Genomic DNA, 24,668 nt, shown 5'->3' with positions numbered 1-24,668 from the left:
TCCACATTAGATTGCGCACTTTGACCGGGAGTTACATGTTTTTGTATTGTTCATGTTCGTGCAATTTGTTAAATTGCCTTGTAAATAAATGCTTTGCTACCTGTTAAAGGCCAAATCCTTTCTTGTAATGATTTTTACACGTCATTTATATTAGTTCACACAAACACTCCATCCATCTGTTCCCGGCACGGCCCCTCTGTCAAATTTTAGAACCCATTGTGGCCCGCGAGTCAAACAATTTGCCCACCCCTGAGCTACACAGTAGTCAGGAGCCAGCGGTTCCAACAATTGCACAAGGTCTGCAGTCCTCTATACATTAAGATGTCAAGGGACAATGAGTGTTATTTATACACGTGGGAGGAAACCGAAGCACCCGGAGAAACCCAATCATGTAAGGGGGAAACATTCTATCCAGATTGAAAACGAATTTATTTAAAACTGTTTGTTGTGGTGTTTAGTTGGTTGTCCTTCACCTGCACCTCCGATTTGCGCGGTTCGCTACGTTCGGTGCGAAAGGAATTCCACATACATTCAAATTAAATTTAGTCCGCAATTTGCTGCACCACCTCCCAGTGAGAGATGTTACGGCTCCTGTTTGACACCCACAGGAACGGGTTGTGGAAGAGATGAGGGTTAGTAAACAGAAGTGAGCTACCATTTGTAGCCAGGTCGCTTCTAAAAAAAGAGTTACATAACTCATTGGTCCTTACCTGGTAAAAGCAAATATAGTTTAGTTTGCTGCTTGCTGCTGCCTTGTTGCACAAGAGCAGAACTCATTCATCATAACTCGGAGTTAGGAGGCATCTCAATGTAATCTGAGAGTACCACACCGCTTTATGATGTCTTAACACGTTCAGTTCCAAGTTCCCCAGGGATTTATACTCTTTGGTTTTTTCGGTAAAGTCACGTAGGTAAAATTTTTTTATGAAAAAACAACTAAATTTAAGTCACGTTGAAGAGAAACAACAAAATAACAAAATATATATAAAACAATAAAAAATTCTCACGACGTTTCGACCATAACTCAAACGGTCATCATCAGGTGTGTCGGTTTGCATAAATTTATTTTTAAAACGGCACATTTATTTATTTATAAAAAAACGTTGGCGTCACGCGCAGCGATTGGCAGTTTGCCCAGGACTAGTCCATCTATTTTTTTGAAAAGAGGAGGGGGGAGACGAAATTTTTTATAATGTATGCTGTCTGAAAGCCACTGTAAGCGTGAACAATCAATCAAGAACTGAAATGATTTATCAAATCTTTCCAATGATTGCTAAGATAGAATCCATCTTCTCGGTTCAAATTGTCTCTGTGCTTGTATATGTGGATAGCCTCATGAACGAATCTCTCATGGAAGCCAGATGGCTTACAAAGAACCTCCGTCTTGGAAAAGTCAATGGCATGTGAGCCTACTGAATTAGAACAATGATCTGCTACGGCCGAGGTGTTGGTCCTACCGTGTTTAAGGTCTGCTTTATGTTCACGAATGCGGTCCGAAACATGGCGTTTGGTTTCTCCAATGTAACTACTACCACAGAGGCAACTTAGTTTGTAGACACCAGGGTATTGTATGTCCGGAATCACATATTTTACAGATGGAACCAGATCACGGATTTTATGTAATGTGTTGAAACGGACCTGGATCTTGTGTTTATTCAAGATTTTGGAGATCTTTTTTGTGATCCCAGCAAGACGGAGGTTCTTTGTAAGCCATCTGGCTTCCATGAGAGATTCGTTCATGAGGCTATCCACATATACAAGCACAGAGACAATTTCAACCGAGAAGATGGATTCTATCTTAGCAATCATTGGAAAGATTTGATAAATCATTTCAGTTCTTGATTGATTGTTCACGCTTACAGTGGCTTTCAGACAGCATACGTTATAAAAAATTTCGTCTCCCCCCTCCTCTTTTCAAAAAAATAGATGGACTAGTCCTGGGCAAACTGGCAATCGCTGCGCGTGACGCCAACGTTTTTTTTATAAATAAATAAATGTGCCGTTTTAAAAATAAATTTATGCAAACCGACACACCTGATGATGACCGTTTGAGTTATGGTCGAAACGTCGTGAGAATTTTTTATTGTTTTATATATATTTTGTTATTTTGTTGTTTCTCTTCAACGTGACTTTACCGAAAAAACTAAGAATATGAATTACTGCAGTCACGAAAGCTTTAAATCAAAATTTAAAACTAAATTTAATTTACGACGTTTCGGAGGCAACACAAGCTTCCGTCTTCAGGTGGAACCGTCACAGCAAAATTACTGTAACGTTCCACCTGAAGATGGAAGCTTGTGTTGCCTCCAAAACGTCATGATTTAATTTAGTTGTTTTCTCATTTAATTTTTTACCTACGTGACTTTACCGAAAAAACTAAAGAGTATGAATTCTTGCAGTCACAAAATCTTCAAATCTAGAATTTCCCAGGGATGGTCATCCTCCGGGATGGTGGGATCGCTGTGGTTCTATGAGAAAATCTGAATGAGTCTGTGGGTCTCTGTGTGCGTGTTGACCGTGAGTGGGAATGGAACTCGTGGTCTCCTGGGCCAACGCTCACGAAGTAGAATATTACACTCACTCATACACTTGCTCAGACACCAATGCACAGGTGTAACAGGTTGACTGATGTGCCTGGCTAGGTACAGTAGGTCACTGGACAGACCCAGGTGCTATGGGTTGAATACTGTACGATGCTAGGTGCAGGGACCCAGGTGCTATGAGTTGACGGATTGAGATGACTGGCAGATGCACCAGTTGCGCCCCTACTATGCCAACTTGCTGCGTTTAATACGCCCAGTGCTCCGCTCCTTGTTGTGAGCATCACTCATCTGCTCTCCATTGTTGCTGGAGGGCGACTGCCTCCAACTGACCAATAGCCTCGCTGTGCACCTAGGCTGGTACTGCCCAGTAGCATCCTTAACGAACCTCCTCTACAGAGGCCGACCTTGGCAAAGTGGTTAGCGCGTTGCGCTACGAACCCGGTCACCCGAGTTTGATTTCCGGTGATGACTACCAGTGACGATTATCTGAACCGGTCCTGGACCTCCCCTAGGTCGACTCTGCCTCAAATTAGTACTTGGTGCGGTGTGTATAAACATTGCCACTGGGGAGACAAAGGTGGTCGAACAAACATAATGCAGGCCACGAACACATCGTGTGCTGTGCTGGCCTTTATAGGTGCTCACTAACAGCACTTGCCCCAACAGTTTGTTATGGCTATACGTGGGATCTTTGTCTTGTCTTTTGAATCTGTGGGTCGCTGTGTGTGTGAGTTTATGGGTCTCTCTGTTAGTCAGTGGGTCTCTCCGTGTGAGACTGTGGTTTCTTGTATGTGTTTGCGGGTCTCTGTGTGTGAGTATGTGGGTCTTTGTATAAGTATTTGGGTCTCGGTGTGTGAATTTTTGGGTCTCTGTGTGAGTATGCGCGTCTGTGTGTGTTTGTGAGTCTATGGCTCTCTGTGTGAGTCTGTGGGGCTCTATGTGTGAGTCTGTGGGTTTCTGTGTGAATCTGTGGGTCTCTCTGTGAGTCTATGGCCTGTGTGTGTCTGTGGGTTGCTGTGGTTCTGCGTTTCTCTATATGTATGAGTCTGGAGGTCTGTGTGTGGCCTAAAGGAGCGGTGTGTAAACATCGCCACTAGGGAGACAAAGGCGGTCGGGCGTGGTGCTGGCCACCCACTCCCTCATGTGCCGTGCCGGCCTTTATAGGTGCTCGCTAACAGCATTTGCCCCATTTGTTAAGGCCACACTGGGGATCTTTGTCTTTTGTGTTGAACTGCTCAAGCGAGTTGCTGTTATTGTTGTCTTGGTGGTGGGGGAAGGTCTTTATATAAATATGCTTATTTAACTTCTGTTAATCGACCACTAACACCCGTGCTTCAAGTTAATGACACACCTTTCAAACCCACCCCTACGTGCGTATAAAATATCTGCTGGGGTTGGGAAGGTTCCCATTGATTTCCCTGCTGTGGAGAGGGAGACATCTCCAGACAATCGCAGCGACAATTGCGGCTCTTCCCACTCACCAGGTGAGATCAGCTCGGGACACTCACACCTGGCCCGTTACACCACATGTGACGGTGTCACTTTTAGAGCCAAAGACTCACGCGGAGACTGATAAACTCACTCAGAGACCCATACACCCACACAGAGACTCATAGACTCACACAAACAGAGACCCACAGACTCACACAGAGACCCATAGACTCACACAAAGACCTATAGACTCACAAAGGCTCATAAAAATGCATGTAGACTCATAGACTGTGGGCTGTGTTGAGTCTACGGGCAGTGGTGAGTCTACGGGCAGTGTTGAGACTACGGACAGTGTTGAATCTATGGGCAGTGTTGAATCGATGGGGAGTGTTGGATTTACGGGCAGTGTTGTGTCTCGATTTAAAGCTTTCGTGACTGCAGGGATGCATCTTCTTGGTTGTTTCGGTAAAGTCACGTAGAATTGAAATAAAATAATACAAAAAAAAACATAATAAAATAAAAATTCTCACGACGTTTCAGCCACAACACAAGTAGCCTTCCTCAGGTGAAGAGACAGAACTGTCGGGAAGACAGCGCTTCAGTGAACACAGCCAAGCTTTGGCCGCGTCTTTTAAGCTGGGTGGGAGGAGCAGGGCGCCTTGACCAAGGAGTTTACATATCAACAGAAGAATTTAACATTGAAGTAGCTATGTTAATGTGTTCGATTAGCATGATGTTAAAGTCAGAAATTAGCATGTAACTGGGGGATTAGCATGCTGTTAATGTGAGGGATTAGCATGTAACTATGTCGGAACTATGTCGGAAAAAAGTGGGGGTTCCTTTTATCTTTTCAACGTTAGCACCACTGTGGTTAGCACCACGGAAAGCGACGAGCTTTGTTTAGACGGACGAGTCCATCTATGCTCGGAACAGAGGAGGGGGGAGAGAAGAAGCAGCAATGATGCGCTGCTCTGTACTGTGTTGCATTACTACTTTGCTACAAACTAGACTACTATACATTGCAATATTATACCTTCCAATCTAAACTACATTATATAATATCGTATACACAGCCTAATGCAAGCTCTAGCATTATGCATTATATTGATATGCCTCCAACTAAACTTGTTTCTAAATTACACGACTATACACCTTAATATACACTGCCATAGACAAACCCCACCCTTGAATTATACAATGCATTACTATACACTACCCTATACTTTAGACTATAAAATTAGACTTTTAATATATTACACTATGCATTATTCTACCAACCCAACTGTGTACCACACTGCTGTATATCCACTATACAATTACGATACTATATATTGCCTTATGAATTATGTTAAACATTACACTGTTATACTATTTATTATACAACATGCTATAAACTATACTATTGACCGTCGTATGAAAGGTACTAAGAGGCAATGCCAGCGAATGGACTGTGGTCTGAAAGTCACCGTAAAATAACCATCAATCAAGAACCGAAATGGTTTATAACGTCTTTCCAATGGTTACTAAGCCAGAATCCATCTTCTCGGTTGAAATTGTCTCTGTGTTTGTATATGTGGATGGCCTCATGAACGAATCTCTCATGGTAGCCGGATGGCTTGCAGAGAACCTCCATCTTGGAGAAGTCAATGTCATGTGAGCCTACTGAATTATAGCAGTGATCTGCCACGGCTGAGATGTTCGTCCTACCGTGTTTTAAGTTTGCTTTATGTTCACGGATGTGGTCCGAGATATGTCGTTTGGTTTCTCCAATATAGCTGCTACCACAGAGGCAACTTAGTTTGTAGATGCCCGGGTACTGTATGTCCGGAACCACATCTTTTACCGACGGACCAGATCACGGATTTTAAGATAGGGGGGAGCCCATTTGGGTGCCCTCAGTTTGTTTGTAGAAAGTCCCACTCATCATTGACGGCAACAATGTCCACATCGGATTGGGACCATGTGGACAATATGACTGCCTCTTCAGCTGCCACTATGTCGACTAAATGTAAGGACAACTTGATTTCCAAATTCAACCGCCTCTTCAACAAGAAATCGGATCCACACATCGAAAAGCTAGATGTTAACAAAGTCATAATTAATCGCAGTAACAGTTCTATTTCTGATGGTCTGAAAACCGTCTTAGCTAAAGGACTAAACTTTGCAGTTACACCTAGACACATACCAGTTAATGAAATCATTGCCCATGTCGACGTGGCACTCAAGGACCTGGGTCACATTGCTGTAGATGTAGCAAGATCTGAAATCGCTGCAAGCCTCAAAAACACTAAGATGCCAGCTAGTAACATCAGCAAAGATGAGCGCTTCTAATTATCTCAATTAAAAAAAGAGGGGTGACATTGTCATCCTCTCAGCTGACAAGGACAATGCCACTGTCATCATGGACAAAATAAAATATAACAAAATTCAGGAACTACTCAACGATGGTAGCTATAGAAAAATAAGAAGAGACACCACCAACAGCCTCGTCACTAAAACCAACAAAATCATTTCTGATTCAACAGCATTAATTGATCAAACCAAACGGTTCTCGTTGAAACCTTCTGCGGCCAGGCCACCAAGATTATATGGCCTTCCAAAGATACATAAAGAAGATATACCCCTTCGTCCCATCGTCTCTACTATCAACTCCGCCACCTACAAACTGGCTCATTTTTTGTCTGAAATCCTGCGGCCTTTTACTGGAAAAACCACCTCTGCGGTACTAAACTCTACTCACCTGGTATCTATAATCAAGGGTATTTCCCTGTCCCCAGACGACCTGCTTGTCAGTTTTGATGTGGTTTCCTTATTCACCAAAGTTCCTGTACCTGACACCATCGCAATCATTGAATACTTGGTTCATCAAGGACTGCATACTGATGTACCCCACCTGGTGAGACACTGCTTAACCAACACACACTTCACCTGGAATGGGACTTTATACAAACAAACTGAGGGCATCCCAATGGGCTCCCCCTTATCTCCGGTTGTAGCCAACGTTTTCATGGAGACATTTGAGACTGACGCCATCCAGACTGCCACTCTACACCCGACCTTATGGAAGAGATACGTGGATGACACTTTTGTTATCTGGCCACATGGCAGGCCTCCTCTAGACCAATTCCTCGACCACATCAATTCCATACACCCAGACATCAGATTTACCATGGAAGTCGAAAAAGATGGCAAGCTACCATTTTTGGATGTCCTAATTAAAAGGAGACCTGATGGTTCAATGAGCCACTCTGTCTACAGGAAAGCTAACCATACAGATGCTTACTTAAAACCTGATTCCCACCACCATCCACCAAGCTATCAAAGCCAATGTTTACTCCGACTACACAATCCGCAAAGCCATCATTCCAACCATGAAGAAGGATCCTCTTGAGGAGCCATTCAAAACTATCACCTTACCCTACATTGCGGGGGTCACAATAAAGATCTCCAAAATCCTGAATAAACACAAGATCCAGGTCCGATTCAACACAGTACATAAAATATGTGATCTGGTTCCGTCGGTAAAAGATGTGGTTCCAGACATACAGTACCCGGGCGTCTACAAACTAAGTTGCCTCTGTGGTAGCAGCTATATTGGAGAAACCAAACGACATATCTCGGACCGCATCGGTGAACATAAAGCAGACTTAAAACACGGTAGGAGGAACACCTCAGCCATGGCAGATCACTGCTATAATTCAGTAGGCTCACATGACATTGACTTCTCCAAGATGGAGGTTCTCTGCAAGCCATCCGGCAACCATGAGAGATTCGTTCATGAGGCCATCCACATATACAAACACAGAGACAATTTCAACCGAGAAGATGTATTCTAGCTTAGTAACCATTGGAACGACGTTATAAACCATTTCGGTTTTTGATTGTTATTTTACGGTGACTTTCAGACCACAGTCCATTCGCTGACACTGCCTCTTAGTACCTTTCACATGACGGTCAATGGTATGGTTTATACCATGTTGTATAGTAATAAAATAGTATAACAGTGGAATGTTTAACATAATTCATAAGGCAATATATAGTATTTCTAGATTTGAAGCTTTCGTGACTGCAAGGATTCATACTTTTTGTTTTTTTCGGTAAAGTCACGTAGGTAAAATAAAATAGAACAAATAAAGCACGACGTTTCGGAGGCAACACAAGCTTCCGTCTTCAGGTGGAACAGTCACAGCAGAATATCTGTGTCAAGTGCTTGACGCAGATATTCTGCTGTGACTTCCACCTGAAGACGGAAGCTTGTGTTGCCTCCGAAACGTCGTGCTTTAATTGTTCTATTTTACCTACGTGACTTTACCGAAAAAAAAGTAATATATAGTATCATAATTGTATAGTGAATATACAGCAGTGTGGTACACAGTAGGGTTGGTAGAATAATACATAGTGTAACATTACAAGTCTAATATTTTATAGTCTAAAGTATAGGGTAGTGTATAGTAACGCATTGTATAATTCAAGGGTGGGGTTTGTCTATGGCAGTGTATATTATTAATAATAATATATTTCATTTGTGAGCGCTTTTCTGAATACTCAAAGACACTTAACATAAAATCATAAAAGCAGCAAAAACAACATCAAATGGTAAAAACACTAAAAACACATTAAACTTTGCTAAACATTAAAATAAATTTTAAAAAGGTGAGTTTTAGTCAATGATTTGAACGCTGGAAGGTCGGTGCAGTCACGCATATTAAGGTTTATAGTCGTGTAATTTAGAAAAAGTTTAGTTGGAGGCATATCAATATAATGCATAATGTTAGAGCTTACATTGGGCTGTGTATACGATATTATACAATGTAGTTTAGATTGGAAGGTATAATATTGTAATGTATAGTAGTCTAATTTGTAACATAGTAGTAACGTAACACAGGACAGAGCAGCGCATCGTTGCTGTTTCTTCTCTCCCCCCTCCTCCGTTCCGAACATAGATGGACTCGTCCATCTAAACAAAGCTGACGATTTCCGTGGCGCTAACCACAGTGGTGCTAACGTTGAAAAGAAAAAAGAAACCGCCACTTTTTTCCGACATAGTTCCGACAAAGTTACATGCTAATCCCTCACACTAACATCATGCTAATCCCCCAGTTACATGCTAATTTCTGACTTTAACATCATGCTAATCCAACACATTCACATAGCTACTTCAATGCTAAATTCTTGTGTTGATATGTAAACTCCTTGGTCAAGGCGCCCTGCTCCTCCCACCCAGCTTAAAAGACGCGGCCAAAGCTTTGCTGTGTTCACTAAAGCACTGTCTTCCCAACAGTTCTGTCTCTTCACCTGAGGAAGGCTACTTGTGTTGTGGCCGAAACGTCGTGATAATTTTTATTTTATTACGTTTTATTTTTATTATTTCATTTCAATTCTATGTGACTTTACCGAAAGAACCAAGAAGAAGAGTGTTGTGTCTATTGGCAGTGTTGAATCTACAGGCAGTGTTGAATCGATGCAGAGTGTTGAATTTAAGGGCAGTGTTAAATCGATGGGGAGGTGAATTTACGGGCAGGGTTGAGTCTACAGGCAGTGTTGCATCTTCGGGCAGTGTTGAATCGATGGGGAGTGTTGGCTTTACGGGCAGTGTCACGTTGACAAAAGACAAATAATTCACTACTTTAGCCCACCGGTGTGTTGAAGAGTGAATCCACAACATTTACAGTTTGAGTACGACGTTTCGCTGGTAAATACATCCAGCATCATCGGGCAATTCGCCAGAATGGTAAAGCCCTCGCTTGCTCCCGGTTTTAAATAGAGCAGCAGGGTGACGTCATCATTTAACTCATATCAGGTGCAGTGATTAGAGGCGGAGGGGGGGGGGTATTGTAATTATATAATCGATGAGTAATCAGTCAATGGTTATGATTAGTAATGAGTTGTAGATTAGTAATTAGTTGTAATGTGTGTTAGTGATTATATGCTATGTTAGTAATCCGTTAATTAGTATGTGTTTCCCCTATAAGGAATTGTAATGTGCATTCATATTCTTAGCTCCCTCGGCAAAGCCACGCTGAAGAGAAACAACAAAACAACAAATATATACATTCTATTATTTTATTGCTTCCCCCCAACGCGACTCCACTGAAAGAGCCAAGAACATGAATTACTGCAGTCACAAAAGCTTTAAATCAAAATGTAATGTGTATTATTTAATAATACGCTTCCAGGCCACACTAAGCCTGTAGCTGTCAGAGCGATTAAAGTTATTTTTATTCCTCTCAATTTCAATGGATTCCCTAATTAATCTTTGCCAGTAATAATTAGTTTTACACAACACTGCAACATTATCAAAATCAATTGAGTGTCCTTGCTGACGAGCATGTTCTGCCACTGCCGACAGTTGTGTTTGAGATAATTTAATATTTCTCTGATGTTCTTTTAGTCTTACGCTGATGTTACGTTCCATCTGTCCAATATAGCATCTGCCACATAAACAATTAATCCGATATACACCTTCTGTTGATAATTTAGGTAATGCGTCTTTAGTGCAAGATACTAGTTTTTGAATTTTGTGTACTGTACCAAATCTTACTGTAATGTTTTGCTTTTGCAAAACACGGGCTAATTTGTCAGTTACTCCTGAGATATATGAAATTTTATTGTTTTAACAATCTGATCGCTTTCAGCAGTATTGCTTTGCGCGATCATGATTTGGCATTCAGTGCTCTGTTAATTTGAGCGTTATTGTAGCCATTCTGTCGTAGTGCGTCTTTATCATGTTTGATCTCTCTCACTAGACTCTCACCATCTGACACTGTTTTAGCCCGATGTATGAGCATCTTGATAAGAGAGGATTTCTGAGCTGGATGATGATGTGAATCTGCATTCAGATAGGCATCAGTGTGCGTTTGCTTTCTGTAAACGCTGTGTTATTTTACCGTTTAGGCCATGTCCAAGCAAAATATCTAGGAATGGGAGTGTGTTATTCACCTCCATTTCCATGGTGAACTGGATGGCCGGGTTTTGTGCATTGAGATGATTTAGAAAATCATTAAGTGTATCTTTACCATGTGGCCAGACAACCAAAGTGTCATCCACATATCTAAACCAAAAGGATGGTTTTAATGTGCTCGAGGCAAGTGCTCTTATTTCAAAGTTTTCCATGTACAAATTTGCTATAACAGGGGATAAAATTAGCACATTTGTACATGCAAAACTTTGAAATAAGAGCACTTGCCTCGAGCACATTAAAACCATCCTTTTGGTTTAGATATGTGGATGACACTTTGGTTGTCTGGCCACATGGTAAAGATACACTTAATGATTTTCTAAATCATCTCAATGCACAAAACCCGGCCATCCAGTTCACCATGGAAATGGAGGTGAATAGCACACTCCAATTCCTACATATTTTGCTAGAACATGGCCTAAACGGTAAAATAACACAGCGTTTACAGAAAGCAAATGCACACTGATGCCTATCTGAATGCAGATTCACATCATCATCCAGCTCAGAAATCCTCTCTTATCAAGACGCTCATACATCGGGCTAAAACAGTGTCAGATGGTGAGAGTCTGGTGAGAGTCTAGTGAGAGAGATCAAACACGTTAAAGACGCACTACGACAGAATACTACAATAACGCTCAAATTAACAGAGCACCGAATGTCAATTCACGATCGCAAAGCAATACTGCTGAAAGCGATCAGATTGTTAAAACAATAAAAATTCCATATATCTCAGGAGTAACTGACGAATTAGCCCGTGTTTTGCAAAAGCAAAACATTACAGTAAGATTTGGTACAGTACACAAAATTCAAAAACTAGCATCTTGCACTAAAGACGCATTACCTAAATTATCAACAGAAGGTGTATATCGGATTAATTGTTTATGTGGCAGATGCTATATTGGACAGACGGGACGCAACATCAGCGTAAGACTAAAAGAACAGCAGAGAAATATTAAATTATCTCAAACACAACTGTCGGCAGTGGCAGAACATGCTTGTCAACAAGGACACTCAATTGATTTTGATAATGTTGCAGTGTTGTGTAAAACTAATTACTGGCAAATACTAATTAGAGAATCCATTGAAATTGAGAGGAATAAAAATAACTTTAATCGTTCTGACAGCTACAGGCTTAGTGCAGCCTGGAAGCGTATTATTAAATAATACACATCACATTTTGATTTAAAGCTTCCGTGACTGCAGTAATTCATGTTCTTGGCTCTTTCAGTGGAGTCGCGTTGGGGGGAAGCAATAAAATAATAGAATGTATATATTTGTTGTTTTGTTGTTCCCCTTCAGCGTGGCTTTGCCGAGGGAGCTAAAAATATGAATGCACATTACAATTCCTTATAGGGGAAACACATACTAATTAATGGATTACTAACATAGCATATAATCACTAACACACATTACAACTAATTACTAATCTACAACTCATTACTAATCATAACCATTGACTGATTACTAATCGATTATATAATTACAATACCCCCCCCCCCTCCGCCTCTAATCACTGCACCTGATATGAGTTAAATGATGACGTCACCTTGCTGCTCTATTTAAAACCGGGAGCAAGCGAGGGCTTTACCATTCTGGCGAATTGCCCGATGATGCTGGATGTATTTACTAGCGAAACGTCGTACTCAAACTGTAAATGTTGTGGATTCACTCTTCAACAGACCAGTGGGCTAAAGTAGTGAATTATTTGTCTTTTGTCAACGTGACACTTTTTTGCTGATTGGCCGTGTCGGGTGGTGGAGGGTTACGACACATTTATAAATAACGCAATCTAACCCAAAAACCTTTATTATGAATAATATTGGTCACAAAAGCCTACGTGTTAAACTTTACGGGCAGTGTTGAGCCTACGGGCAGTGTTGAAACGCTGTGGAGTGATGAATCAACGGGCGGTGTTGTGTCTATGGGCAGTGCTGAGTCTACGGGCAGTGTTAAATCTACGGGCAGTGTTGAGTCTAATGGGAGTGTTGAGTGTGTGGGCAATGTTGAGTCTACATGCTTTGTTGAGTCTATGGTGAGTGCTGCGTCATTGTTAGTATATGGGGGAGTGTTGAGTCTATGGTCAGTGCTGAGTCTATGGGCAGTGCTGAGTCAGGACACATGGTCATTATGATGCAGGGTTGCCCAAAGGTTTCGACACATAGGGTCATTATATAGGTGTCCTAAATGTCAGGACACATAGGGTTATTAAATAAGTGGCCTAAAAGTCGTGACACATAGGGTCATTATACAGGGTGGCCCAAAATTCAAGACACATAGGTTTATTATACAGGGTGGCCTGAAAGTCAGGACACACAGGGTTATTATACAGGGTGGCATAAAAGTCAGGACACATAGGGTTATTATACAGGGTGGGTCAAAAGTCAGGACACAAGGTTATAATAAAGGTGGCCTAAAGTCAGAACACATAGGGTTTATTATACAGCGTGGCCCCAAAGTCAAGACATATAGAGTCATTATACAGGGTGGCTCAAAGTCGAGAGACATAGGGTCATTATTATACAGGGCGGCCCAAAAGTCTGGATACATAGTTTTGTTATACAGGTGGTCTAAAATTAGGACACTTAGGTTGATGACACAAGGTGGCCCAAAAGTCAGGACACAAATGATTATTATACACGTGGCCTAAAAGTCAGAATACATGTAGTTATTGTGCAGGGTGGCCCAAAATTAAAGAAACAGGTTCATTATACAGGGTGGTGTAAAAGTGAGGAAATATAAGGTTATTATACAGGGTGGCCCAAAAGTCAAGACACCTACGGTTATTGTACAGGTGGCCTAATAGGCAGGACACATAGGGTTATACAGGATGGCCTAAAATTAGGACAGGGTTATTATACACAGTGGCCCAGCAGTCAAGACATGTAGGGTTATAATACACGGTGGCAAAAGAGTCAGGAGAAATAGGGTAAAGGGTGGCCTAAAGTCATGACACATTGGGTTATTATACAGGGTGGCCTAAAAGTCAGGAAACATAGCGGTATTATACAGGGTGGCACAAATGTCAGGACATATAGGGTCATTATATAGGTTGGCCTAAAAGTCAGGACACCTAGGGTCATTATAAAGGGTGTCACAAACGTCAAGGCACTGGTTCATTATACAGGGTGACCTAAAATTCAGGACACATAGGGTCATTGTACTGGGTGGTCCAACGTGAAGACATAGGTTCATTATACAGGGTGGCCCAAAAGTAAGGACATATAGGATCATCATAAACGTTGGCCTAAAAGTCAGGACACGAAGGGTTATTTTACAGGGTGGCCTAAAATTCAGAACATAGGATGAGTATACTGGTGGCCTCAAAGTCAGAATACATAGGGTTATTATAAAGGTGTCCTAAAGTCAGGACACAGGGTTTTTATAGAGGGTGGCCCAAAAGTAAAGACATATAGGGTCATTGTTATGTAGGGTGTCCCAAAAGTCAGGACACATAGGGTTATCATTTTACATTGTGGCCGAAAAGTCAGGACACATAGCATAAGAGTCAAAACACATAGGGTTATTATACAGGTGGCCTAAAAGTCAGGAAACAGTGTTATTATACAGGGTGGCCCAAAAGCCAGGACACATTGGGTTATTATACAGGGTGGACCAAAAGTCAGGACACATAGGATTATTAAAAAGCTGGCCTACAAGTAATGAACACAGGGTTATTTTGCACAGTTGTCCAAAAATCGGGACACATAGGGTTATTATAAGGATGGCCCAAAAGTTAAAACACAAAGGGTTATTATTTTACATTGTGGCCGAAAAGTCAGGACACATCGGGTTATTTACAGGGTGGCTCACAATTCAAGAAACAGGTTCATTATACAGGGTGACCTAAAATTCAGGACACATAGGGTCATTGTACTGGGTGGTCCAACGTGAAGACATAGGTTCATTATACAGGGTGGCCTAAAGTCAGAGCAAATAGGGTTTTTATTCAGGTGGCATGAAAGTCAGGATGCTTAGGTTTATTATACAAGGTGGTTCAATACCAGGAAATATAGAGTTATTATATAGGGAGTTCCTGAAGTCAGGACACGTGAGGTTATTATCCAGGGTGGAACAAATGTCAGGATACATAGGGTTATTCATAATAAAGGTTTTTGGGTTAGATCGCGTTTATTTATAAATGTGTCGTAACCCTCCACCACCCGACACGGCCAATCAGCAAAAAAAGTGTCACGTTGACAAAAGACAAATAATTCACTACTTTAGCCCACCGGTGTGTTGAAGAGTGAATCCACATTTACAGTTTGAGTACGACGTTTCGCTGGTAAATACATCCAGCATCATCGGGCAATTCGCCAGAATGGTAAAGCCCTCGCTTGCTCCCGGTTTTATATAGAGCAGCAGGGTGACGTCATCACTTAACTCATATCAGGTACAGTGATTAGAGGCGGAGGGGGGGTATTGTAATTATATAATCGATTAGTAATCAGTCATTGGTTATGATTAGTAATGAGTTGTAGATTAGTAATTCTTTAAATCAAAATGTAATGTGTATTATTTAATAATACGCTTCCAGGCCGCACTAAGCCGGTAGCTGTCAGAGCGATTAAAGTTATTCTTGTTCCTCTCAATTTCAATGGATTCTCTAATTAGTCTTTGCCAGTAATAATTAGTTTTACACACCACTGCAACATTGTCAAAATCAATTGAGTATCCTTGTTGACAAGCATGTTCTGCCACTGCCGACAGTTGTGTTTGAGATAATTAAATATTTCTCTGATGTTCTTTTAGTCTTACGCTGATGTTACGTCCCGTCTGCCCAATGTAGCAGCTGCCACATGAACAGTTAATCCGATATACACCTTCTGTTGATAGTTTAGGTAATGCGTCTTTAGTGCAAGATACTAGTTTTTGAATTGTGTGTACTGTACCAAATCTTACTGTAATGTTTTGCTTTTGCAAAACACGGGCTAATTTGTCAGTTACTCCTGAGATATATGGAATTTTTATTGTTTTAACAATCTGGTCGCTTTCAGCAGTATTGCTTTGCGATCGTGATTTGGCATTCAGTGCTCTGTTAATTTGAGCATTATTGTAGCCATTCTGTCGTAGTACGTCTTTAACGTGTTTAATCTCTCTCACTAGACTCTCACCATCTGACACTGTTTTAGCCCGACGTTTTTATTCAGATCGCCTAAAATTCAGTACACATAGGGTTATTTTACAGGGTTTCCCAAAAGTCAGGACACATGGGGTTATTAAAAAGCTGGCCTACAAGTAATGAACACAGGGTTATTTTGCACAGTGGCCCAAAAATCGGGACACATAGGGTTTTTATAAGGATGGCCCAAAAGTTTAAACACAAAGGGTTATTATTTTACATTGTGGCCAAAAGGTCAGGACACATCGGGCTATTCTTCAGGGTGGCTCACAATTCAAGAAACAGGTTCATGATACAGGGTGACCTATAATTCAGGACACATAGGGTCATTGTACTGGGTGGCCCAACGTCAAGACATAGGTTCATTATACAGGGTGGCCTAAAGTCAGAACACATAGGGTTTTTATTCAGGTGGCATAAAAGCCAGGATGCTTAGGTTTATTATACAAGGTGGCTCAATACCAGGAAATATAGAGTTATTATATAGGGAGTTCCTGAAGTCAGGACATGTGAGGTTATTATCCAGGGTGGAACTAATGTCATAATACATAGGGTTATTTTACATGGTGGCCTATGCGTCAGGACACATAGGATTAGTATACAGGTGGCCTACAATTAATGAAAAATAGAGTTATTATCCAGGGTGGACCAACAGTCAAAACACAGGTTCATTATGCATGGTGGCCTAAAACGCAGACACATAGGGTTATTATACAGGTGGCATAAAAGTCAGGATGCATATGGTCATTATACACGGTGGTCCAAAAGTCAGGACACATAAGGTTATTCAGGTGGCCTAAAAATCAGTACACAGGATTATTATACAGGTGGCCTATAAGTCAGGACACAGTTATTGTACTTGGTGGCCCACAATTCAAGAAACAGGTTAATTACACAGGGTGTTCTAAAAGTCAGAACATACAGTTATTTTACAGGGTAGCCCAAAATTCAGGACACAAAGGGTTATTATACAGGTGGCCCAATACCAGGAAACACAGAGTTATTATACAGGGAGGTCCTGAAGTCAGGACACGTAGGATTATTATCCAGGGTGGACCAAAGGTCAGGATAGATAGGGTTATATTAAAGGGTGGCCTAAAATTCAGAATACATAATATTAGTATACAGGTGGCCTACAATTAATGAAACAAAAGAGTTATTATACAAGGTAGCCCAACATTCAAAACACATGTTCATTATACAGTGTGGCATAAAACTCAGGACACATATGGTTATAATACAGGTGGCCTAAAAGTCAGGATACATAGTGTTATTATACAGGGTGGCCCAAAAGTCAGGATAAATAGTGTTATTATACAGGGTGGCCCAAAAGTTTAAACACATAGGGTTATTATTTTACATTGTGGCAAAAAGTCAGGAAACATGGTTATTATTTTACATTGTGGCCGAAAAGTCAGGACACATATAGTTATTATACAGGGTGGCCCAAAATTCAAGACACATGTTAATTATTCAGGGTGACCTAAAATTCAGGACACATAGGGTTATTATATAGGTGGCCTAAAAGTCAGTTGACATAGGTTTATTATACAGGTGGCCTAATAGGACACATCGGGTTATTATACAGGGAGACATAAAAGTCAGGACACATCGGGTTATTATACTGGGTGACCCAAAGGTCAGGACACCGTTATTTTTAAACCAAGTAAGTATTTGATTGAGTGTATAAGTGAGTACTTGAGTGAGTGCATGAGTCAGTGCATGAGTGAGTATTTGAGTGAATGTATGAGCGTGTGAGTGTATGAGTGAGTTTATGAGTTAGTATTTCAGTGATTGGTACCATTGTACACACGATTATTACCTCATTTATGAACGATTTTGTTTCGTTCCTATGACATAGTTTGTGTGAAAAAAAACCCCGATACAGCAGGGTGAGGATGAATGAAAACAAAGGCGGCCGTGAGAGGGCGCAGTGGGGGACCAAGGCTGACTATCTCCTCAGCTGTGTCGGCTTTGCGGTTGGTCTTGGCAACGTCTGGAGATTCCCATACCTGTGCCAGACGTACGGTGGAGGTAAGTCAGTGAGTGTGTGTATATGTGGTGATTCTGTGGGTTTGTGTGTGAGTCTATGGGTCTCTGTATGAGTCTATGGTTCTCTATGTGAGTGTATGGTTCTCTGCGCATTCATGGGTCTCTGTGTGGTGAGTCTATAGGTCTTTGTGTGAGTCTGCGGGTATGTGTGTGTGAATCTGGGTCTGTGTGAGACTGTGGGTTTCTGTGCCAGACGCACGGTGGATGTGAATCCGTGGGTCTCTATTTGAGTCTATGGATCTTTGTATAGTGCGTCTATAGTCTCTGTGTGATTCTATGAGCTCTGTGTCAGTCTGCGGTTCGTTGTGCGAGTCTGTGGGTCTGTGTGAGTCGTTGGTCTCTGCGAGTCTATGGGTATCTTTGAGTATGGCTCTCTGTGTGAGTTTAACACGTAGGCTTTCGCGACCAATATGATACCTAATAGATGTTTTTTTGGGTTAGATCGGGTAAATATATAAATGTGTCGTTAAAACCGCCACCACCCGACAGAGCGAACTAGTAAGGGTTGTTACGTAAACAGAACATGCCAATTCGTCACGAGTACAGCACGTCGGTGTGTTGGAGAGCCAAGCCACAACATTTACAAACTGAGTACGACGTTTCGCCAGTAATTACAACTAGCTTCATCAGGCGACAGCCAGATTTGTGAAGAAGTCTTACTCTTTCGTTCCTTATATAGAGGCGTAGATGTGTTGACCACCCTTCTGCGCTAATGCACAATTTGGGGGGGGGGGGGATTACTGAGGCAATGTACATTATGCATGTTGATTATGCCAGCCTTTTGAACGTGTTCTTCCTGTCAATTTTGTTTATTAAAATAGCCCTACCAACGCTAATCCCTATTTAAGTACGCTGCCCTTTTGTAGGCATACATTTAAATAATGTATTATTTGATTATTCGCTTCCACGCAGCACGAAGACGGTAGCTATCCGAACAGTTAAAGTTACTTTGATTTCTTTCAATTTCGCATGATTATCTAATTATTCTTGGCCAGTAGTAGCTGGTTTTGCACAAAACTTTAACATTATAAAAAATGATTGTTCTTATTCTTAGTTTTTTCGGTAAAGTCACGTTGAAGAGAAACAACACACCTGATGATGACCGTTTGAGTTATGGTCGAAACGTCGTGAGAATGTTTTATTGTTTTATATATATTTTGTTATTTTGTTGTTTCTCTTCAACGTGACTTTACCGAAAAAACTAAGAATATGAATTACTGCAGTCACGAAAGCTTTAAATCAAAATGATTGTTCTTGTTGGCACGCGTGTCTTGCTACTGCTGGCAGTTGCATTTGAGATAATTTAATATTTCTCTGATGTTCTTTTAGTCTCGTGCAGATCATTCATCCTGTTTGCCCAACATAACATTTACCTCATGTGCAGTTAATCCTGCACACACCTTCTTTTGATAGCTTCGGTAATACATCTTTTGTACCAGATATTAAATTCTGTATTTTATATATTGTGCCTAATCTGACTCGGATGTTTTGTTTTTCCAAACATCTGGCTAGTTTATCAGTTACTCTCGCAATGTACGGTATTTTGATCGTTTTAATTACTTGGGCAGTTTCAATGCTCTTGTTATTTGATTTTGTTTTGGTATTCAATGCCCTGTTGATTTGTGCATCATTGTTACCGTTCATTTGCAGTGCTTCTTTAACATGTTGAATTTTACTTCTCAGACTGTCACCATCTGACACTTTCTTAGCTCGATGAATGAGCGTCTTGATAAGAGCATATTTCTGTGCCGGGTGATGGTGTGACTCTGCATTCAGATAGGCGTCAGTATACGTTTTCTTTCGGTAATCACTGCGTATTATTATACCATTTCTACCCCATCCGAACAGAATATCCATAAATGGTAGAGTTCTGTCAGCTTCCACTGCCATGGTGAACTGGATGGATGGGTTTTGCGAGTTGAGATGATTTAGAAATGTGTTCAATGTATCTTTGCCGTGTGACCAGACCACCTAGTTATATAAAATGTTTACGCGGCGAAGGCAACCTACCAGGACATTGTCTGACAACGAAGACGATGAGGGAATTATTCCCCAGATAGCCCCGGGGATGGCGACCCCGGAAAATGTGAGCGAGGCACCGCCGGCGGAGCAGCGCGACGACCATCACAGCGACGCCTCGCCGCCTGCGGGGAGAGAGCGCTGATCGTTCCACGCCCGCCTCGGCGAACTTCTCGAGGCCTTTGCTGCGATGGTCGCCAAGCTTGACCGAGAAGAGCTGGCGGTGGAGAGAGCACCGGAGCTGCGCGGAGCCAAGTCCTCCGCCGCTGATTCCCGCGTGCGGGAGGGTTTGGTCGCACAGCCCGCACACGCGACCACCATTTTACTCGTCTGGCGGGAAGGAGAGCCCGCCAAATCTGAAAGCCCGCCAGAACCGCCTATCGAGATCCCATCACTCAGATGCCGTCTACCTTTTGTGAAGGAATTCACAGCTGCGGGAGGCGATTGGGTGGTCTTCAAGCGTCGCTTCATGATGAATTGTGACTTGGCGGGATGGACGGAGGCAGAGGTGCTGAGCGCTTCCCGCCGCCCTTGACGACGACACCTTAGTAGCGTTCCGCGCCATTCCGATAGCAGAGAGGGCCACGCTTCTGCAAGCCTTTGTGCAGATGGCGGCGATCGACGACCCAGTCAAATGTTCACCACAAGTTCGCTGCGCGGAGGAGGGGGGAGGCCGAGACGCCCCTTGCCTTCCACAGTGCGGTGTTGGCGCTGGCGAAGGCGGCCTTTCCGAAGATGGACCACGATGGAGTCGACTCGCTGGTCCTTGAAAGGTTGTTGATGCTGGCGAAGGATCTCAACATCATCCTGCCAGCTATGGAGGAGGACGATTTGTCGTCCCTCAAAGTTGCGAGGTGCATTCAGGTGCACCTGCTTTTGAAACAGCATACGGGGTTGGTGGCATGCACCATGCCTCTTGAGATGTATGGTGCACCCGAAGATGCGGAGCCTGTCTAAACCTGTGCTTCGGTCCACTGTGGAGGCTGGCGGGGAGGCAACATGGAGCGACAGGAAGAACAAGACTGATGGCGGGGAGCTTCCCCGTCGTATGCTACAACTGCAGCCTGCCGGGACATGTCTCGTCGAGTTGCCGCGCCCCACGATGATGACTCGACGATGACTCCCTGAACCGCTACCGTCATCGTCCCCATTGTCCTCAACTCCACTAGGTCCCAAGGTGAGTCACAGCACACTCAGCCCTTGCATCCACCTCACTCATCGCGTTCGGACGTTTTTCATTCCCGTCGTGTTATGGGGCATGAGGGTTCGGATTTGGCAGGGGTCGGATGACCACTCTGACCAGTTCAATGGTCGGAACTGGCTCATCGGGTTGTTGCCATGGCAGTGGGATCATCTGCTGATATAGGTATGATACAGGGGATAGAAATTAGGATGCTCGTCGATACCGGTGCGTCCGCTGCCATCATTTCCAAATTAATTTACAATATTTTGCCACGAAAGTGTCGTACCCTGTGTCCCATCGGGATTCCGTGCTTTGCTGCGAATGACGGCTCATTGGGCATTATTGGTCAGATAACAACAGAAGTGTGCATTGGTGATATCAAATTGACGGGACCAGTTCTTGTTTCCACATCCCTTGCTGTTCCCTGCTTGCTAGGGACTGATTTCTTGGGGAAGATGCCCCTGAAAATTTGTATAGACCAGGCATGTCTCGAGGTGCCATCGAACCGTCGCATGGCCTTTTTGCCTTCTCCCACTCGATTGTGCACGGCCAACACTACTGTACAAGCTCTTGCAAGCAAAACTGTAAAGATTCCTCCCGGTGCACAAATGCTAGTTCCCTTGCGGTTGCGGAAACCGCTTTACCAGGAGGCAACTGCGGGAGGAATCCTACTCGGACCCTCAAACAAAGCGGTTCGTGGATTGAAGTTAGTTGGGGCCCAGACTTTGGTGTCCAATAACCAAGAACTGTTCATTCAGGTCCTCAACGCGGGGCTCGACACGTCGATTATACAGCGGGGTACCATGCTAGCCCACGTGTCACTCGCACTTCGCAAGAGGAACATCGTTGGTGGAGTGGAGGCCGTGTCAGTTACGGAGCTGTAGCGGCATAGCGATGATAAGTGGTTGGGATCCGCTCTGCTCCGAAAACCCAGATATGTCAGAAACTCAGAGGAAGGAGTTGCGGGCGCTTTTGAGGGAATTCTCCAATGTATTGAGTAGATCTTCTTGGTTCTTTTGGTAAAGTCACGTAGAATGGAAATAAAATAATGAAAATAAAACAAAATAAAATTCTCACGACGTTTCGGGCACAACACAAGTAGCCTTCTTCAGGTGAAGGAACAGAACTGTCGGGACGACAGCGCTTCAATGAACACTGCTAAGCTTGGCAGCGTCTTTTAAGCTGGGTGGGAGGAGCAGAGCGCCTTGACAAAGGAGTTTACATATCAACAGAAGAATTTAGCTTTGAAATAGCTGTGTTAAAGTGTTGGATTAGCAGGGTGTTAAAGTCAGAAATTAGCATGTAACTGGGAGATTAGCATTATGTTAATGTGAGGGATTAGCATGTAACTGGTCACGGAAATAGCTATGTTAAAGTCAGAGTTTACACATCAACAGAGGCATTTAGTATATTGACGCTAAAGAAATGCAAATACCCAACTATCATACAATAAGCCCATGTGAAAGAACTAAGTATAAACTACATCAATATAATAAATGTACTCAATATATTTTTCAATAATTTGAGCTATTAACATAAAGTAACTGGGTATACACTACAGTATATAATGAATACCATATAGTAAACTGAAAAAAACACTAAAAATATAAACTACATCAATGTTATCAATAAACTCAATATACTCTCCAATCAGCTGAGCTACTAACAATAAGTCGTTATACATTACAATTCTACGTCGAAAAAAAAGGGTGGCGGTTTTTTCTTTTCAACGTTAGCACCACGGAAAGCGACGAGCTTTGTTCAGACGGACGAGTCCATCTATGCTCGGAACGGAGGAGGGGGGAGAGAAGAAACAGCAGCGATGCGCTACTCTGTCCTGTGTTGCGTTACAACTATGTTAAAAACTAGACTACTATACGTTACAATGTTATACCTTCCAATCTTAACTACATTGTATAATATCGTATACACAGCCCAATGTGGGCTCTAACATTATGCATTATATTGATATGTCTCCAACTAAACTTTTTTCTACATTACACGACTATACACCGTAATATACACTGCCATAGACAAACAGGGAAATACCCTTGATTGTCGATACCAGGTGAGTAGAGTTTAGTACCGCAGAGGTGGTTTTTTCTAGTAAAAGGCCGCAGGATTTCAGACAGAAAACGAGCCAGTTTGTAGGTGGAGGAGTTGATAGGAGAGACGATGGGACAAAAGGGTGTATCTTCTTTATGTATCTTTGGAAGGCCATATAATCTTGGTGGCCTGGCCGCAGAAGGTTTCAACGAGAAGTGTTTGGTTTGATCAATTAATGCTGTTGAATCAGAAATGATTGTTGGTTTTAGTAACGAGGCTGTTGATGGGGTCTCTTCTTATTTTTGCATAGCTGACATCATTGAGTAGTTCCTGAATTTTGTTGTTATATTCTATTTTGTCCATGATGACAGTGGCATTGTCCTTGTCGGCTGAGAGGATGACAATGTCATCTCTCTTTTTTAATTGAGATCATTCAAACCGCTCATCTTTGCTGATGTTGCTAGCTGGCATATTAGCGTTTTTGAGGGTTGCAGCGATTTCAGATCTTGCTACGTCTGCAGCGATGTGACCCAGGCCCTTGAGTGCCACGTCGACATGGGCATCTATAAACTAAGTTGCCTCTGTGGTAGCAGCTACATTGGAGAAACCAAACGACATATCTCGGACCGCATCCGTGAACATAAAGCAGACTTGTAACACGGTAGGATGAACACCTCAGCCGTGGCAGATCACTGTTATAATTCAGTGGACTCACATGACATTGACTTCTCCAAGACGGAGGTTCTCTGCAAGCCATCCGGCTACCATGAGAGATTCGTTCATGAGGCCATCCACATATAGAAACACGGAGACAATTTCAACTGAGATGGATTCTGGCTTAGTAACCATTGGAAAGACGTTATAAACCATTTCGGTTCTTGATTGATTGTATTTTATGGTGACTTTAAGACCGCAGTCCATTCGCTGGCACTGCCTCTTAACTTTCACACGACGGTCAATGGTATGGTTTATAGCATGTTGTATAATAATAAATAGTATAACAGTGTAATGTTTAACATAATTCATAAGGCAATATATAGTATTGTAATTGTATAGTGAATATACAGAAGTGTGGTATACAGTAGGGTTGGTAGAATAATATATAGTGTAATATTACAAGTCTAATATTTAACAGTCTAAAAAGTATAGGGTAGTGTATAGTAACGCATTGTATAATTCAAGGGTGGGTTTGTCTATGGCAGTGTATATTACGGTGTATAGTTGTGTAATGTAGAAAAAAGTTTAGTTGGAGACGTATCAATATAGGCTGTGTATACGATATTATACAAAGTAGTTTAGATTGGAAGGTATAACATT

At 42.2% G+C, this 24,668-nt stretch overlaps 1 protein-coding gene across 5 annotated transcripts in view; it reads left to right on the top strand.

The window, feature by feature from the left end:
- Window positions 1-3,823: 3,823 nt before the first annotated feature.
- LOC116946514 (sodium-dependent neutral amino acid transporter B(0)AT1-like) overlaps window positions 3,824-24,668 on the top strand; it is an 85,932-nt gene continuing 65,087 nt past the window's right edge. Inside the window, exons 1-2 of one of the 5 annotated variants that reach the window (XM_076070157.1) lie at window positions 3,960-4,027; window positions 17,913-18,085. In XM_076070157.1, coding sequence (XP_075926272.1) covers window positions 17,950-18,085 — 136 coding nt within the window. In that variant the 5' untranslated portion in view covers window positions 3,960-4,027; window positions 17,913-17,949. Of the gene's footprint in view, window positions 4,028-17,912; window positions 18,086-24,668 lie in introns of all 5 variants that reach the window. The other 4 variants (XM_032961478.2, XM_076070158.1, XM_076070156.1 and 1 more) reach the window with 4 other exon arrangements.

The sequence above is a fragment of the Petromyzon marinus genome, chromosome 27 (genome assembly GCF_048934315.1).
Source record: "Petromyzon marinus isolate PM22_M1 ecotype Great Lakes invasive population chromosome 27, UKy_Petmar_22M1.pri1.0, whole genome shotgun sequence".
Classification (NCBI taxonomy): Eukaryota; Metazoa; Chordata; class Hyperoartia; order Petromyzontiformes; family Petromyzontidae; genus Petromyzon; species Petromyzon marinus.
This window is presented reverse-complemented; position numbering and strand designations above follow the sequence as displayed.